Source organism: Ailuropoda melanoleuca, chromosome 7, assembly GCF_002007445.2.
Source record: "Ailuropoda melanoleuca isolate Jingjing chromosome 7, ASM200744v2, whole genome shotgun sequence".
Taxonomy (NCBI): domain Eukaryota; kingdom Metazoa; phylum Chordata; class Mammalia; order Carnivora; family Ursidae; genus Ailuropoda; species Ailuropoda melanoleuca.
Genome location: NC_048224.1, coordinates 50,762,308 through 50,781,519, shown reverse-complemented (window position 1 = coordinate 50,781,519; position 19,212 = coordinate 50,762,308). Strand labels below are relative to the sequence as shown.

The window sequence follows — 19,212 nt, the reverse complement described above, 5'->3', positions numbered from 1 at the left end:
ATCATCACTGGTCATATTTCCCTATTTCTTTGGATACCTAGTAATATTTGTTTGGATGCCAGATATTGTAGAGGGACTAGAGTTTGGTTTGGTTTCGTTTTTTTCCTATTTATACATTTCTGGAGATTTTTCCTGGGATGCAGTTAAATTATATAGAAATATTTTGATTCTTTTGGGCATTGGTTTTAAGCTTTGTTGGGTGGGACCAAAGCAACATTTAGGGTTTTCAGCACTAAGGCTTATCATTCTTTACTATGTGGCCAGACCCTCTGGAATACTCTACCAGGAAATCAGAAGTTTTTCTAAGTCTGGCTAATGGGAATAGGCACTATTGTTGGCCTTTGCAAACTCTAGGCACTGTTCCCGCTCTTCCTCTTGGATGATTTTTTCCTCTGTGTTTGGTAGTTTTTCTTGGATTCATCGGCCAGTGCATATTCAGTGGAGTACTTGAGAGGAACTCCCCACAGATCTCTAGTATTTTCTCTCTGTTTAGCTTTTTCCTCTACAATGTTCTACCCTGTGAATGCTAGCTGTCTTGGCCTTCCTGGACTCTCAGCTCTATCTTTTCAGTTTAGGATTATTTCTTGGGCTCTGCCTGGGCTCCTCTTCCCTGTGCCAAACCCTGGAAATGCTCTCAGAGTGGTAAGCTGGGGGCAATCGTAGGATTCGCTTTCTGTCCTCAGAGATCACTACTTTTTGTTGCCTGATGTACAGTGTCTCGAAAACCAGTCTGTTATCTGAACTATTTTGTCTGCTTTCTTTTGGATGTTTAATGTACGGGGGTAAATCTGGTCCTTGTTGCTATGTCTTGGCCAGAAGTGGAAGTCTTTGAGATCTTTTTAAAAATCTTGAATGGGTGTTTAATCTTATCAGATGTTTCTGTGTCCATTGAGATGACCATATGATTTTTTTCTTCTGTTGCTGTGTGTTGAATTACATTGATTTTTTTCTAATGTCAAATCAAGCTTCCATTTCTGGAATAAACTGTACTTAGTCATGATCCATTATCTTTTTTTATATATTGCTATATATACTTTAGAGGAACTAATATGTTTTTGAGAGTTTTTGCATCTGAGTTTACATTCATATACTGCCCTTCTTCAGATTTTGACATCAAGGCTGTCCTGGTTCCTAAAATGGCCTGGGAGATAGTCCTTCTTCTTCTCTAGAAAAGGATTGTTAATATTGTTGCTTTTTCTCCCATAAATGGTTAGAAAAATCCTCTAGTGAAGCCATGTGGTGATTTCATCAGGGGAACTGTTTAATTACAGATTATTTCTTTGATAGACATAGAACCATTCAGATTTTTCATTTGTTTACATTTGAGTTTTGGTCAGCTGGTTTTCTAAGAAGCAAATGATCTGTTCAAGGTCATAGATCTAATAATGAATAAATCTTGTAATCCTGTGTTTTTTCAGACTTTGTCATACCAGCATAATCTATACTTTTAAATTTGTATACTCTTTTATTCTCTACTGTAGATTATAAACTAGCAGGCAGGTTCTGTCTCTGATAAAACTTAGTATCACTGGGGGATTAGGGCCAAATAGATATTTAAATTAAATTAAAGCATACTTGGGGTTTGTATTGAGTTTTTAAAAGGAGAGACCTTGATTTAAGTAGTTGTTTCAGTACTTCATTTGGACTCTTTCAGTCTCTAAAAGGTACATTTTACTTTACCTCTTTGGTAGTGGATTGATGTTGGTTAGAATATGTATTAAAGAAAAAGGTGGGAGTAGTATAGTTGTTACACTTTAGAAGTAACATTCATATTGTTGTATTTGTTTTTCTAGATTTCGATTTTATTTTTATTTCCTAAAATCTAGTAGATGAGTTCATCTGTAATTCTAGGGCAATTGAAAGAAAGAAAAATAACTCTAGTTCAGAATATCGCTTACCAAAACCATTTATTTTGTATCTGTTCAAGAGAGATTATAACTAAGATTCTATTATCAGGGAAAATTCAGTGAATATGTTACATTTCAATACCATAAAGTGTGTCTATCTTGTTATAGTAGACTTAGTTTAAGATTCATATGTAGAGGAAGAATGTGAGTTTGAGTGAAGAGGGTTCAATTGAAGGTCTGTTTCTATAAAGTATGTAGTCTGTTGCCAAAAGAAATATTACCTAGCAGCAGTTTACATGTGCCAAGAGAGGCCAGGGAAGTCTTGTAGTAGAAATTGTACAGGGGAGCTGTCAAACTAGATCCCTGAGGATGTCAGGCAGGAAATAAAGCTTACAATGCTAAGAAATTTTACTGGATGGCTAGGCCATTGGAAATAAATCTTCCAATGCTTGTATTTTTTATCACGCTTTTATGTTGAATAGGCAGTTGGGAATTACAGTTGGGTAATTTAAACTGTTTAAAAAATTGGAACCAAAACTCAAGAATTTTTCTAAGATTATATTGAATAAGTATTATTTCAATCTTTTTTCTATATAGTGTTTATTCTCTGAGATTAGTTTTGGAAATGTATTGGGAGAGGGGCTTTAAGTTCATAGGAATAAAATACAATAAGTAAATAATTTCCTTTTCTGTGCCCAAAACGGAAATATAGAAAATGTAAATAAGTAATTGTGCCAAAGTATTTATCTATGGTTCTTTTTATTTCTAAAATACATTTCCCATTTCTATTGTACACATTCAGATATATACTGTACGGAATTATAGAAATTTCAAGCTTAAAGGACTTTTTTTTTTTTTAAGATTTCGTTTATTTATTTGAGAGAGAGGGAGAGGCAGAGGGAGAAGCAGGCTCCCCAGTGAGCAGAGAGCCCAACATGGGGCTCGATCCCAGGACCCTGAGATCATGACCTGAGCCAAAGGCAGACGCCCAACCAGTTCAGCCACCCAGGTGCCCCTAGCTTAAGGGACTCTTAAGGAACATCTATTCGGATTCCTTTATTATCTTTATTATGTGGGTAAGAGAAACAAGGCAGGTACAGTTGAGATATGAGTAACTTCCCCAGTGTCATGAAGGGGGTAAGAACACTTGCAGCACTTGGGGAAATAGAGCCTGGTTTAGTGAGTTACTTGAAATTTCAAATGTATGATGATGACCTTGCTTTTCTCATCCTACTCATGGCTTCTAAACGTTGCTTTTAGTTTACTACCAGCAAAAGTAAAAACTGTCCAGACCTTTTGAAAACCACTATTATTCAGGAAACAAAACCAGTATTGACACTTTAAATAAGATAAGAGTAGTTTTAGGTGCTCCAAATTGAAAGAAGGTTATTAAGAAATTATTTATAAGCTTTCTGGGCTGCTTCTACGTTGGTGACCCACTCTCTTCCATTATGAGTGCCCCTTGACATTCACAGATAGGTTTTAAATTAATGTTATAAAACACTAAAAGGAATGGAGATGGTCCTGTAATTTCAGTTATAGGCGGTCTTTGTAACTGATCTATGTTAAAGTCTTTTCTAGGCCAAGACTTAAAATCCGTCTGGTTTACTTCTGGGCCATAAGATGTTGATATTCATTATTTTAAAAATGCATACAGTTCATAACAACATTAAAGAACTTTCTGAAGAAGCCAAAAAAAAGTGATACTTAATGTGAGAAAAATTTCTTTTTACAGAAAAGTTTTTTATTTTAATTAAAAAATTTTTTTTTATTAAGTAGGCTCCACGCTGGGCATGGAGCCCACTGTGGGGCTTGAACTCATGACCCAGAGATCAAGACCTGAGTTGAGGTCAGGAGTTGGATGTTTAACCCACTGAGCTACCCAGGTGCCCCCAGAAAAGTTTGATTTTGGGCTCAGGGTGCGGCTGCCTTATAGCCTGTTCAGGAGAGGCAGTGTCGAGTCATAGTTCAGAGGTAGAACTCTACCCCTGACTAGCTCTGGACTATTGAGCAAGTTCCTTCACTTGCGTGTGTCTGTTTCTTCGATTGTAAAATACTGCGTACCTCAGGTACTTTGTTTTGAGGATTACATGAATACTTGTGAATTGCTTAGACTGGTGCTTAACATGGTAAGTACTTTGCAGATGTTAGCTATTATTATTACTATCATAACATGTAAAGCTCTTAGAATCTAGCTTAGTAAGTATTCAGTAAATGTTAGCTCTTATTGTTATTAGGCGGTTTTAGTCAGTATGTAATAGGCTTTAGGTTCTTGAAGGAAATTCAGTGGTTTCAACTAGCATTTCCCAAAGTGTAAAGCAGTAATTCAGTATTCTGCAGACCACTCTCTTAGTGATAAACATTTCTGTCCCTTTCTTAGTCTTATAAATTCTTTTACTCATTCCTGCTCCCCGGAGACAACCCAGAAGTCCCATCTCATCAGCACCAGGCTGAAGGTCTTGGCTCTCGTGGTAGTCTCTATGTCAGACCTAATGTAGTCTCCACATTGCTTTCTGATGGGGTTCTCTCTGAGCTCGCACCCCACTCCCAGTGTTGAGGGCTGAGTCAGGAATGGGATGACTGCAGGAGATACTTCCATTCTCTTCTTCCCCCCTCTTCCTTCCCTCACCTTTTCATCCCTTTGTCTTCTTTGTCCTCTCCTGCCCTTTTGCTTCTGCATTTGCTGTTTCTGGCACTATTTTAAGTTCTGATAGGAAATATATTTTTTCTACTCATTTTCTTTACTTGGATCAATCATTTTCCTTTTAAGCTTATCTTTTTGTGTTTTATCTTTGAGTTCTTGGTTCATGGACTTCATTCTTTTCATAATTTTCTTGATTTACTCCAAGAATGAGAACAAATCTACATGGACTATGTGCTCATCATCTCTATGTTGAATATTATATTTCTTAGCCTGTTTTTATATTTTACATAATTTTGTATTGGTCTCAAATCTAACATTCTACTTTTCTTTTAATACATAGATTAAAATTCTGTTTCTGTCTCTTGCTACTTTTTTTACTTTCTGCATTTTATTTTATCATTTGAGGTTTAATTTTCTTATTTTTAAAAGGTACTTACTTCATAAGCTCTTCCTCCCAATGTTATTATAAATTTAGATTAACTTTTGCTTAAAAACGATGCACTTCCTTATGCATTTACATTTCTCTTTTGATATTAAAAAAGCAGAAAAGGTTAAGACTAAAAATAAGGAGAGTGATTGAGAACAGAGTAGCTGATGAGAGATTTAATAAAAATTTTGATGATAGAAACTTGATAAGAGGAAAAAGTAACTGACCTCCATCCCTCAATTATTCAGAAATCAAATGTGACCAGGGGCAGGGGTTTCTAAATTGGAGACATTTCAGATTGAAGTGACATATGGGATGGAAAATGGGGACTATCTGCGTACTGAACAATGGACCGACAACCTCTCACTTCCTCTCCCAAATATACTGTGGCTCCTGACCACTGGCCACCAGATTGCTGTGGCTTATTCAGGAGATTGAAGGGATCTTTTTTAGAGAAATGAATAAGACTCAAAGAGAATACTTTCTCAACCTGACATTTAAGGGTCTCTAAGGAAAGAGCTCTTTCCTCTAGGGAAGCTCTCTGATTGAAAACGCTGTCTGTACACTAGGGCTGCCAATCACATCTTTCAGGACCTTATTCTTAAATAGGAACAGACAGTTACTAAGGATTATGAGACATAGGAAGAAGCCTTCAACATGAACAACAGAGACCAAAGTGAACACATTGCATAAAGGAATCTGGTGGAAATAGAGGTAGGGCAGGACTCAGAGTAAAAATGTAAAGTGAAAAAAAAAATGGGGGCTCCTGGGTGGTACAGTCAGTTAAGTGTCCAACTCTTGGTTTTGGCTCAGGTCATGGTCTTGGGGTCATGGGGTTGAGCCCTGTGTTGGGCTTCACACTTGGTGAGGAGTCTGCTTAAGACTGTCTTCGTTTGCTCCCCCCGCCACTTGCGCGCTCTCTCTCTCTCTCTCTCTTAAAAAAAAAAAAAAATCCCACCAAACCGAAACTTCTCCAACTAACTAATAATCTCACAGAGATAAGGACTTATAAAATGAGAACGAGATTCCGTGAAGAAGGAACAATTTAGGAATAAAGAAGAACTTTTGGATATATGATAACTATGGCAGCTCAGATTTAAAAAAACAAAAAAACCAAACTTTTTTTAAATGGCTGAAACAAAGTGAAGCTGAAGAAATCTCCCAGAAACTAGAAGAAAAAGACAATGATAGAAAATAAGAGAAAAAAAATACGCTTTGAGGAAGATGTTTTTGCAGCTACAGTGGAGTGTGGTCAGGCCTGCTTCTGCTCCCGACTCAAAGCTATTCACTCTCCTTGAGGAACAGGTTGGTCAGGAAGCCATGTCATACATGGCCATGGCTTTTATTTTATTTATTTATTTTTTTTAGGATTCATTTATTTATTCTAGAGAGAATGTGTATGAGCAGTGGGGAGGGGCAGAGGGAGAGTATCCCAGGCAGACTCCCCGCTTAGCATGGAGCCTGACGTGGGGCTCGACTCCATAACCCCAAGATCATGACCCCAGCCAAAATCAAGAGTCGGATGTCCAGCTGACTGAGCCACCCATGCGCCCTGTGGCCATGGCTTTTAAAAACGCCTGAAAGACACCCATGGAACCACAGGTGGCGAGTCACTGAATTAGAATGACTCTAACGAGCCACAGCATAGAACCTTTGAGGAAGGTTTGTGCTGACTTGATCAGAGGTGCAAAGGAAAAGAATCTCAAAGTGAAAGAATCAGTTCAGATGCCTACCAAGACTCTGAGAATCACTATAAGAAAAGCTGCTTGTGGTGAATGTTCAAAGACTTGGGATCATTTTCAGATGGGATCCATAAACAGTGCATTGACTGGCACTGTCCTTCTGAGATTGTTAAGCTGATTACCTCCACACACCCCAAACATCACTTTTAATGGAATAGAGAATAAGAGTAGAATTAGACTTCACAATTGCAACTCTAAGAGGCTAAAAGACAATGGAGTAGTGCTTGAAAAACTGATGAAAAGATGATTTTCCACCTGAATTTGATACTTGGTCAAAGTATCAATTGTTAATAATATCATACAATATGTTTTGATCATCAAGGATTTGGAAATTGTGTCTTTCATGTGTCCTTTCTTAAGACTACTTGAAGGTGGGGCACCTGGGTGGCTCTGTCAGTTAAGCGTCATGCTCAGGTTGTGATCTCGGGGTCCTGGGATTGAGCCTCACACTCAGTGGGGAGTCAGCTTGTTCCTCTCCCTCTGCCCCTTTCCCCTGCTCCTGCTCTCTGTCTCTCTCTCAAATAAATAAATACAATTTTTTAAAAGATTTATTTATTTATTTATTTATTTATTTATTTATTTATTTATTTATTTTTGACAGAGCACAAGAAGGGGGAGAGGGAGGAGCAGGGAGCCCGGTGTGGGGCTCCATCCCAGCATCCCGGGATCATGACCTGAGCAGAAGGCAGATGCTTAACCGAGTGAGCCACCCAGCTGCCCCAACAAATAAAATCTTTAAAAAAAAGAACAAAGACTACTTGAAGGGTGCTCTGTGGCAAAGTGAAAAAGTATTCCATGAAAGATGATGATATTGGGCTTCAGGAAACAGCACTTCCAATGCAGGAGAACAGTAAAAGTAAAGTTTCAGGATGATCCAGTATATAGCAGATCTGAGAACAATCAATCCACTGTGTTGAGAAATGGAATGCTATGGGAAAGAAGTGCCCAGGGGAAAAGAACAGATTTTACTTGGGGACAAGTAATAGATTATTTTATATGATAGAACATTAGGAATAAAATTGATACACCTGTGATGGAACATTTTTGAAAACTTAAAGCTAGCATATAGATAATAGTGTAAATAAGAATATGAGGCATGTATATGAGCCAAAGGCAGACACTTAACTGACTGAGCCACCCAGGTGTCCCCCTCAAACTAATCTTAAATGTATATATATACTTACATTTGTTCTTTTAAAAAAAAAAGAGTTGGATGTTTAACTGACTGAGCCACCCAGGTGCCCTTGGAATGACAATTCTTTAAATGATGGAGTCTTCCTGTAATTGGAGTTTCTAAGTAAAAATATTCTTGATTTATTCGTTAAAAACCTGAGTCTTCACAACATATTACAAAGCTACAGTAATCAAGGCCGTGTGGTCCTAACATAATGATAGAAATATAGATCAATGAAATAAAATTGAAAGTCCAGAAATAAAACCCATACATCTGTGGTCAATTATTTTCAGTAGGAGTACTGAGAGAAGTCAGTGGTGAAATAATAGTCTTTTCAACAAATGGTGCTGGCATAACTGGATATCCACATACAGAAGAATGAAGTTGGATCCCTCACCTCACATCATATATGAAAATTAACTTAAAGTGGATCACAGACCTAAATGTAAGAGCTAAAACTAAAACTCTTAGTAAATCTTTGTAACCTTGGATTAGGCAATGGTTTCTTAGATATGACACCAAAAACACAAGTGGCAAAAGAAAAAATGGATAAATTGGACTGTATCAAAAATGAAAACCTTTTTGTTTCAAAGGATACCTTCAAGAAACTGAAAAGGCAACCCACAGAATGGGAGAATTGATTTGCAAATCTTGTATCTGGTAAGGGACTTCAACCCAGAATGTAAAAAAAAAAAAAAAACAAAAAAACCCTCAACTATAAAAAAGCAAGTAACTCAATTTATAAATCACCAAAGGATTTGAATAGACATTTCTCTAAGGAAGATACATAAATGGCCAATAAGCTTATGAAAAGATGCTCAACATCATTAATTATATGGGGAATGCAGATCCGATCAAGACAACAATGAGATACTGCATCATACCCGCTAGGATGGGTGTAATAAAAGAGAAAGACCATTACAAGTATTGATGGGGATGTGAAGAAGTTGGAACCCTCATTACATTGCAGGTGGGACTGTAAAATGATGCAGTCACTTCGGCAAACAGTTTGGTATTTCCGTAAAAAGTTGAGAGCAAGGAGTTACCACGTGGCCCAGCAATTCCACTTCTAGGTAGACACTCAGAAAAATGAAAACATATGTTTGTGCAAAAACTTGTACACAGATTTTCAAGGCAGTGTTATTCATAATAGCCAAAAAGTGGGAACAACCCAATTGTTTATCCAGCGATGCTTGGGCAGATATGATGTGGTATATCCATACAGTGAACTGTTACGCAGTCATGGAAGAGATGAAGCACTGATACGTGCTACACCATTGATGAATCTTCCAGAAAAACATGATTTAAGTGAAGGGAGCCTGTCACAAAGTCCACATATTGTATGATTCCATTTATGTGAAATATCCTGTAGAGGCAAACCCATGGAGACAAAATAGATTAATGGTTGCCAGGGTAGGGGGAAAACGGGGAGTGATTGCTGATGGATATGAGATTTCTTTTTGGGGTGATGAAAATGTTCTGGAATTAGACAGTGGTGATTGATGTAGAATTTGTGTGAATATACTAAAAACCCCTGAGTTACACCCCAATTTTTTTTTTTAAGATTTCAAAATTTATTTATTTGAGAGAGAGCGAGCAAGGGAGAGAGCACGAGCCAGGGGGGAGGGGCAGAAAGAGAAGGAGAAGCAGGCTTCCTCCTGAGCAGGGAGCCCAATGCGGGGCTCCATCCCAGGACTCTGGGATTATGACCTGAGCTGAGGGCAGACACTTAACCAACAGCCACCCAGACGCTTTGAGTTACACACTTTAAAGAGGTTATACACTTTATGGCATGTGAGTTGTATCTCAATTAAGCTATTATAAAAAGAAAGCCCTAAGTGTTATGAATGGCTTACTCTAATGACTAATAAGAGATTGTTCTGAGATAAAATATGAATTGGAATCATAAAACAATTAACCACCTCCAGATTGAGTGATGACTGAGAAGCGGTTGAAAAAAAAATTGCATGAGCCTCCACCAGACACCAAATAAAACTTGGCATTTATACAGTAGCTACTGTATGGCCAAACAGAAGGTAACATTTTTGTTGCTTAGGCTAGATTTGGGGGGGATAAGACATCTTGGTGTAAATTTGAAGATGATTGTTAGTTTGAAATGTGTGTTTTTTTCTTTTAACAGGTTTGTATTCAGGTGGGTTAAAACGATGATTGTAAAACTAGAATGTGACAAAATAGAAACTGTCCCTTTAATTCCAATTCATTGTCAAATCATTCACCAAACAGGTGGAAGAAAGAATTCTTTTGTCCATAAATGTCCTCCCTCATTGCTTAGATACACATACTCTCTTTTGGAAAGCAACATGAATTACTTTCAAAAAAGTATTTGGTGGTTTCGCCAGATTGATTTAGGTCAGTGTTTTCATCTTATACTTGTCATTTGCTATTTTTGATGAATATTTGTTTTAAAAAATAATTGAGGGGCACCTGGGTGGCACAGCGGTTAAGCGTCTGCCTTCGGCTCAGGGCGTGATCCTGGCGTTATGGGATCGAGCCCCACATCAGGCTCCTCCTCTGGGACCCTGCTTCTTCCTCTCCCACTCCCTCTGCTTGTGTTCCCTCTCTCGCTGGCTGTCTCTATCTCTGTCAGATAAATAAATAAAATCTTAAAAAAATAATAATAATTGAGCCATGACCTGGGTTTTTGGAAGTGTACCAACAGTACTATGGTAATTTTATACAAAAATTTCCCTAGCTTTATCCACTTTCATTTATTGCTAGTCTGTGCTAGATTTTAATGTGATAATGGAGGTCACAGGTTAGACTCATGTGATTATCCACTTTGCAGTTTCCTTTAATCATTTAGAAACAGATGTAACTTTACAGTGTGAGTTGACCCAAGAGGTTATATTATTTGAAGTAATGCTGAAGCCTTCCTAACTTTGTGAAGATGTGGGCTCAACTCGTTCATTTGGGGAAGTATTTGACTGAGGGCCAATTAAACATTTGTGTCAGCTCTAGTCGGTAGCTTCCTCGAGGTAATTATCTTAAAGCAATTTTAGCTTTGTGTTGTAACAAATACTGCAAAGAATTTCTGTAAAGTATACTGCTAGAAACTTCATTTTTCAGCATTTGTGAATTTTTTGTTTGTTTTTCATTTAATGTGTTGAGAGCTGGCAAAGATGATCTGACAGGCAGAATTCGACAAAAATCTTTTGGGGTGGTGGTGACGTGTTTGGATTCTAAAGCCTAGAGCCTAGAGGAAGTGATGGCAAGAGTAGAACTGTAAACCTCAAAATGCCAATAACTTCAGATGCATTCCAGATTTTTCTCCGTAAGATTTAGAGTTAACTCTTTAAAAGTAGTTACAGCCATGAGATGTGTGTACCTCATCCTAGAAACTCCTTTGTCATTTTTCCAGTTACTTTTGCCAGATGGATTATAATATACTTGGAAGAATATGTCAGCTCTTTTGTACTTTAGAATGATTTTGTCCTCTTGTCTACTTGAAGAGTCCAGTTGAATCCCTCTTTAGTGACCAGCTTTATTTTTTTTATTGTATTTTCTAAGTCTCCATTTCTACTTGCAGTAACAGTCCTGGTAGGATGCATATTACCAGCTGTATGTGAAGGTATAGCTATATGGAGCATAAAATTAGATATGCTTCCTGCCTTTGGCTCACAATCTAAATTTAGTCGGTGAGAATCTCCTTTCCTAGATGTCATTAAAAATAGAAGATACCCATCTGTCTGGAATGGTTTAGATATAGTTCTGCCTACAGGCTCGGAGATGAACTTCATAGTGATGACTCTCTTTTAGCCCTAGAATTCTTGGAAAAATATCTTCTTTAATACAGAGGCCAAGAGTGTATACAGCTTACAGTTTTGACCTTAAGTGATCCTGTAAGTTTGTGAAAATCAGGAAGATCTAAGAGAATTAAATTTTGAGGAGAAATAGAAAAGATTAGATGAAACAATATCACTTGGTTAAGAAAATTGGCTTTGAAGTAAAAGGTAGTTGCGGTCTAATACTTATGATTTGCTAGCTATAGGAGAATATCACGGAACGCCTCTGAGATTGTAACCTCATTTATGTTGTTGAAATAGTAAGGCCTGCTTCATGGAGTTGTTGAGGAGTAAGTTAAATTAGTTAACGTTTGTAAAGTGCTTTCTTCAGTGCCTGGAGTGTAGAAGGCATTTTTTGGTGGTAGTTATTATTGTTTATTGTAATAAAGAAATTCTGGTTCTGTTTTTTTCCAATTCTGCCATCTTGCTATTAACAGATCTTACTTTGGACTTTGTGAGAGAAGACACAGGGAAACAGAGAACACTACCAATGAGGTGAGAAGATGTCTAGGAGAGTGATGTCACGGAATTCGAGACATAGGTTACTCCCCAGCTCACATATTTTCTTCAGAAGTTTATTAAACAAACAAACAAATAAAACACACAAAAACCAAAACCCACAACAAAACAAACAAAAAACAAAAAGAAAAAGTTTATTCAAAATATTTTTAACAGTGGTGATGTCAAGTAATGAAAAAACCCTGAGGAAACCGTTGAACTGGGCAGGTGGGAGGTCTTGATCTTTGAGAGAAGAGAGAAATGGCTGTAGACCCAGATTTTATTGGGCAGGGAAATAAATGTGAGGTGAGGAAAAGTGGAGGCCATTAGTGTAAGATGGACTTTTACGAAAATTTAGTTGTATAAAGGAGAGATATAAACTTAAGGGAGTAGTGAAAGTGTTTGGGTTTGTTTGTTTTGTTTAGGAAAGAAAAGAAAATGACCATGTTTGGCGCCTGAGGGAGAAATTAAACATACTAGCCGGAGGGTAGTTGATGGACAGGTCATGGTATGAAGCAAGTGGGAATGGAATCCAGTGTGCAGGTAGAGGCTGAGAGGAGCAGCTGTTTTGTAGAAGAGGAGGAAAGGAGGAAGACAAAAGAGGTTTGAGGTGGGAGGGGACAACAAGGTAATCTGTGTGTAATGGCTTCTATTTAAGTGGGGAAGTGGTTAGTGAACTTAGTGAGATAATAACAGACCAGTAGTCCTCAACTGAGGATGATTTTTGCCTCCTGGGGTACATTTGGCAATGTCTGGAGACATGTTTGATTGCTGTAAGTTGGGGGATGTCCGAGCAGCATCTGGTGTAGGGGGCAGGGATGCTGCTGCACGATCTGCAATGTGCGGAACAGCTTCCCACCTCAAAGAACAATCTGGCCCCAAATGCCAGTAGTGCTGCACTTGTCCCAGATCAGATCACTCCTGCAACATGATCTGCAACAAAAGCCAAGCAGTTTGAATAATGGCTTCATATATCCCCTCTTAGAAAGTCACCTACATATTTTTGAAGTCTGAAAAATCCTCAGGAGAAAATCTAAACTGTTGAACCGACTGACTTGTTTCTCTCTCTTTCATAACAGCTGTTAACACTCTGAGAAATACATTTAAGAAAGGACTGTACTTTTGATTTCTTGGCCGGCTGGTATTGTATTTTCTTCCTTGTATGTAAAGCTCTTAGCTTAGACTCTGGCATTTAATAAACCAATAACTGATAGCTGCTATTATTCCATTTTTCTCCCTTCCAGCTGTGAAATCCTGGGCCACTTCTGACATGTGTTACAAGTTGCAATTTTAAGGTTCATGTAGTCAATGTGAACCATCAACACAAGAGACAAGAGATACCTCTCATAGATCTATAGAATACACTGATATTTGTGCTTTAAAATCTTACATTAGAGTATGGTGGTTCCCTAAAGACTTAGACTGAGAATGACTACATGATCCAACAAATAGTTCTGCTTCTGAGTATATACCCAAAGGAATTGAAAGCAGGGACTCGAGCACATATGCGTACGCACACGAGTGTTCATAGTAGCATGATTCACAATAGCCAAAAGGTGGAAACAATCCAAGTGTCCATCTGTGGATGAATGGATAAACAAAATGTGTTTTACGTGTGTGTGTATGTACACACACACACACACACACATAACGTAATATTATTCAACCGTAAAAGGAATGAAATTCTGGCACATGCTACGGCAAGGATGAACTGTGAAGACATTTTGCTAAGTGAAATAAGCCAGACACAAAAGGACACATATTGTCTGCTTCCACTTACATGAGGCACCTAGAGTAGCCAGATTCATGGAGACAGCAAGTAGAATGGTAATTCCCAGGGTCTCAAGGAGGGGACATAGAGAGTTGTTCAGTGGGAACAGAGTCACAGTTTGGAAAGATGAGAAATCCTGGACAGGGGTGGTGGTGATGATTGTACAACATGTGAATGTACTTAATGCCACTGAACTGTGTACTTAAAAATGGTTAAAATGGTGAATTTTATGTTATGAATATTTTAACACACACACACACACCTCACATTGGAATACTTAGCAATCACTGCAGAGCAGTTAGGACTCTCTCTGGTGGTCTAGTGGTTAGGATTTGGCCTCTCACAAAGCAGTCAGGAGCTTTACTGGTGATTTTTATAGAGCTTCAGGGTTAGCAGAGACCGGTTTTAAACCACTGATACTGTTCTAATGAGATAGTTAGAACAGACATAAACAAAAAATACATTCATTTATTATATCAGTGATTAATATAAATTTAACACCCCTACTGACATGCACATAATTTTCTCATGTGCATTACTACTCCAAACCTTTTGAATGTTCAGGTCCAGGGTAACTGATAATTCTTACGTTTTATTCAAATAAAAGGTGTGTATTTGTTCAGAGAGAGAAAAAAAGTGATTCTTTCTATAATTCTGTAGGAATTACATCATGGTTAGTTTAATTTGGGGGAGTATCTGCGTATATATTTTCTCACACAGTTTTATATATATTCTTGAAGGATGTTAAAAATGTAGCTAGCAGTATCAGAAAGAAACCTTCATGGAACTGTAGTCACTTCTCTACATCTCAAGACAATCCCCTGCAAGTAAATCTGTCTTTAAAAATTGTCTAAAAACGTTTGCATCAAAGGCAACATGGGGCACACTTATCTAGGGTAATGGTTTTCTTTTTTTTTAATCTGTGATTTTGCCAATCAAGTAGAAATGGAAAAAGGAGTGAGAGTTTTGATACTGTGGATGTACTTGCTGATTAAGAGATAAGAGCACATACACACAAACACAGGAATTATCTTCTGCTAAAACAACAACAAAACCCTCAGATCTCCAGTGCTAGCCTGTGTAATTGCTTTCGGCATAATAGCTATTACCTCTGACAGACTGAAAGTTTAATAACTAGATTGGAGATTTCCCTTTGCAGTGCACAAATAGGAAAAACACCACCATGGAAATTCTCTCTTCCATCTGACCCTCCTCTGTTTCTGAATTTACCAGCGGTACAACTACCTCTCTCTGCCATGCTGCATCTTAACATTCTGAAATTACAGTGTTACAGATTATTGGCTCACCAAAGTTTTTGATATGTTAACATTGAATAGTTCCAATGAGTATAAAACAATCTTGTCATTTGTAAGAGTTTGTCTTTTAAAGGCTACTGTTTGGTTTTATGCACCAGTATTGTAATTTTGTGGAAAATGAATGTTACATTGCTTTATTAAATCTCTTTAACACTTGTAATCCAGATTTAGTATTCAATAATAGGTCATTTTTACTGTTATACTTTTTTTTTTTAAGATTTATTTCATTTATTTGTTTTAGAGAGAGACAGTGCATGCACACGGGGAAGGAGCAGAAGGAGAGGATCTCAAGCAGACTCTGTGCTGAGTGTGGAGCCCTCTGCAGGCTCCATCTCAGACCCTGAGATGATGACCTGAGCCGAAATCAAGAGTCAGAGGCTCAGCTGATTGAGACACCCAGGCGCCCCCACTGTTACATTTTTAATTATGTTCTATGTATGTTTATAATCTTAAATAATGTTGGTATTGAAATATTGAAATTTTCTTTTCTTTTTTTTTTTTAAAGATTTTATTTATTTATTTGACAGAGATAGAGACAGCCAGTGAGAGAGGGAACACAAGCAGGGAGTGGGAGAGGAAGAAGCAGGGTCCCAGCAGAGGAGCCTGATGTGGGGCTCGATCCCATAACGCCGGGATCACGCCCTGAGCTGAAGGCAGACGCTTAACCGCTGTGCCACCCAGGCGCCCCAATATTGAAATTTTCTATTGCTTGTTGACTATTATTTTAATTCTTGGAGGCTCATGAAACGTCTGTAAACTCTTCTTCCTTGAAATGTAGTTATAAGTCAACCAACATATCCTTCTGAAATGTCCAAAACATATTTTTGCCAATAACAAAAGGCTATTCCTTGGAAACACCAAACTCAAATAACATTAGACTAACAATACACATATACATCATGTAATTCTCCTTTATCTTCTGCCTGCCTCCTTAAATCACAAGACTCTAAAGAAGAACATCCTGATTTTTTCCATGAATTTTATATATATCTTAAATATATTTATAGTTATTATGTTTTGGTGTTAATGTATTGAAGGCTATATATACATATAAAATATATTAATCTTTTTCAGGCCTTTAACCCCTTTCAGGAGTTTAAATATATAGGATAAAGAAGGTATAACTTACCTATTTTTTTTAAAAGGATTTATTCATTTATTTATTTGAGAGAGTGTGTGAGTAGAGGGGCACAGAGGGAGAGAGAGAGAAACCCCAAGCCGACTTCATGCTGAGCACAGAGCCCGACTCAGGGCTTGATCCCACAGCCCGAGCCCAAACCAAGATTCAGACAACCAACTGAACTACCTAGGTGCTCCTAATTTATCCATTTTTAGTAAATGAGGCCTTGCTTCTTTTTGGTGTTCCTAGAAGTCAGTGTGTATATAATCTTTTTTCTCATTAATGAGCAGAACTACAGGAATGAGCCAAAGAAGTTTCTCCTCTTTGTAAATTCCTTCTTCACATCTCTCCTCCAAAAAATTAATTAATAAATTAATTAGTTAATTAATTAAATTTCTACACCCAACATGGGGCTCAAACTCATGACCCCGAGATCAAGAGTCACATGCTCCTCTGACAGAGCCAGCCGGGTGCTCCAAAAAAAATTTTTTTTTTTTAAAGATTTTATTTATTTATTTGACAGAGACAGAGACAGCCAGCGAGAGAGGGAACACAAGCAGGGGGAGTGGGAGAGGAAGAAGCAGGCTCATTGCAGAAGAGCCTGATGTGGGGGCTCGATCCCATAACGCCGGGATCACGCCCTGAGCCGAAGGCAGACGCTTAACCACTGTGCCACCCAGGCGCCCCTCCAAAAACATTTTTGATTTTTATTTAGACTTTAAGTTATAGGCAGCCATATATCCTGAAAAATAATGAGGTGTGTATGTATATTCTATAGTCATGGAATATGGTCCATGAACCATTTTATATTTTTAAATCAATTAATTAACACATAGTGTATTATTAGTTTCAGAGGTAGAGTTTAGGGATTCATCAGTTGCATATAACACCCAGTGCTCATTACATCATGTGCCCTCCTTAATGCCCGTCACCCAGTTACCCCAACCCACCTCCCCTCCAGCAACCCTCAGTTTGTTTCCTATAGTTAAGAGTCTTTTATAGTTTGTCTCCCTCTCTGATTTCATCTTATTTTATTTTTCCCTTCCTTCCCCTATGGCCCTCTGTTGTGTTTCTTAAATCCCACAGGCCCATGAACCATTTTAAGTGAAAATTGTGAGGTGCATGATTTACCTTATAATTCCATTTTTATTTAAAAGAGTCACCACGTATTTGATTTTGCAGAGGAAAAGGTTTGGTAAAGTGTACAGGTGTTAACAATGATGGACCCTAGGGAATGGCGTGGTACTCATTGGATATATCCACGGTGAATAATGTCTCAGGTTTGGGTCCCCAGAAACAGAACATGGGGTGAGATTTCATGGGAAAGTGACTTATAAGGAAGAGTTTCAGGGAAAGTTGGTAGGGAGTGAGGAAGTGGGACTGGGAAGAGAGAAGGAGGCTAGAGGCCAAGCAAGGATGTAGCAAGGGTCAAGCGAAGCCTTAGGGTGGACAGCTTTGGCTAAGTCCTGCAGGGAGGTTCTGGAGCTTATTCCTAAGGTGTCACAGTCAAGGACAAAATAAAAAGGTAGAGCCTTTGTTCTCCCATCCCCATCGGTCATCGCTTAAGGACTGCCGCTTATGAGGAAGGGTGCATTGTGGCCAGACGCGCTGGCAGTCTGAGGGTAGCCTCCCTCCGAAGACCTGCAGCTGCTGACTGTGGCGAGTGAGAGCACGGGATTGGGGAGAGTTGCAGCCAGGGCACAGCCAGCAATGGTAGCTGTCACCTGGGTTATAGAGGTTTAACAAGATAGAGGTTTGGGATTTTTCTCCGGTAATAATCAAGTTTGAGAAGTGCAGGGCTGGTAATGGCTCCATAGGGTTCCGGGCTCCTTTTATTTGGTTGCTCTGTCGTTACTGGGTTATTGCCCATATCTGCATAATCTGAGATACTCAGTATTATGCCCATGTTCCCTTTCAAAAAAAAGGGGAAAGGTCAGAGGGAAAAGGGCACATTAATTCCTCTAACGACAAGTTCTGGAAGTTATACACATCACTTCGGCTCGGATCTCACTGGCCATAACTTAGTTAATGGCCACACCTGGATGCACGGAAGAATAGTTTTTACAGGTTAGCCTTATGCCTCGTTAAAAATGGGGGACTCTTTCATAGTGTAACCATTTCTGCAGAAGGAGAGAATGCATATCGTAGGACTATCTGTTACGGGATGTTAGTTTTCTACTTTATAGGGATGAAGTTTGTTTGTTTTTTAGTTTTAACAACAAGCATGCAACAGGTTGGGTCTTTTGGAAGCAGAATTGGAGAGAGAGTTCAGTGTACAGGATGTTAAGAAGTGCCGTTATGTTCAGTACCTGTAGGAGGGATGGGAAAGAGGCAGGATTTGGCAGGAGAAGTTGAGTTATGGTGCTGTCTTAAACAACAGTTTTAGCTGACTCTATAGAGAGCCTAGAGCTAAAGTGGCCTTTTAGAGTTGTCCTGCATGGGGCTGAAATGGCTGCACCATTATACCCTTCTCTCCGTCAGTCACTGGATGTAGGCTGTCTTGGAAGGAACATGACCTTGGGTAAGGCAGGTCTGCGTGATCCCTGAAGGGGTGACAGCAGTCCTAGCAAATGGGACACCACGTCCTTCTTTGAAGGGAGATCTGGGAGGCACATATTTATATCACAACATGTGCGTGTGTGAAAGTAATTAATACATGTTTATATATCCATTTATTTTTTTAAAGATTTATTTGTTTGTTTTGAAAGAGAGAGTGCATGCAAGTGACAGGAGAGGGAGAGAGAGAAAAGCAGACTCCGCGCTGAGCATTAAGCCTGCCATGGGGCTTGATCTCACAACCCATGAGATCATGACCTGAGCTGAAACCAAGAGTCAGAGGTGGGACACTTGGGTGGCTCAGTAAGTTAAGT

The 19,212-nt window shown here is 38.6% G+C and overlaps 1 protein-coding gene across 4 annotated transcripts in view; it reads left to right on the top strand.

Annotated features, from left to right (window-relative positions):
- The window catches only part of SCAI (suppressor of cancer cell invasion), a 135,516-nt gene that overhangs the window by 24,074 nt on the left and 92,230 nt on the right, over positions 1–19,212 (top strand). Inside the window, exon 3 of one of the 4 annotated variants that reach the window (XM_034664509.1) lies at positions 12,075–12,132. The exons of the other annotated variants lie outside the window; for them this stretch is intronic. Within the exon in view, the coding sequence (XP_034520400.1) occupies positions 12,128–12,132 (5 nt within the window). The 5' untranslated portion in view covers positions 12,075–12,127. The remainder of the gene's footprint in view (positions 1–12,074; positions 12,133–19,212) is intronic. 4 annotated transcript variants of the gene reach the window in all.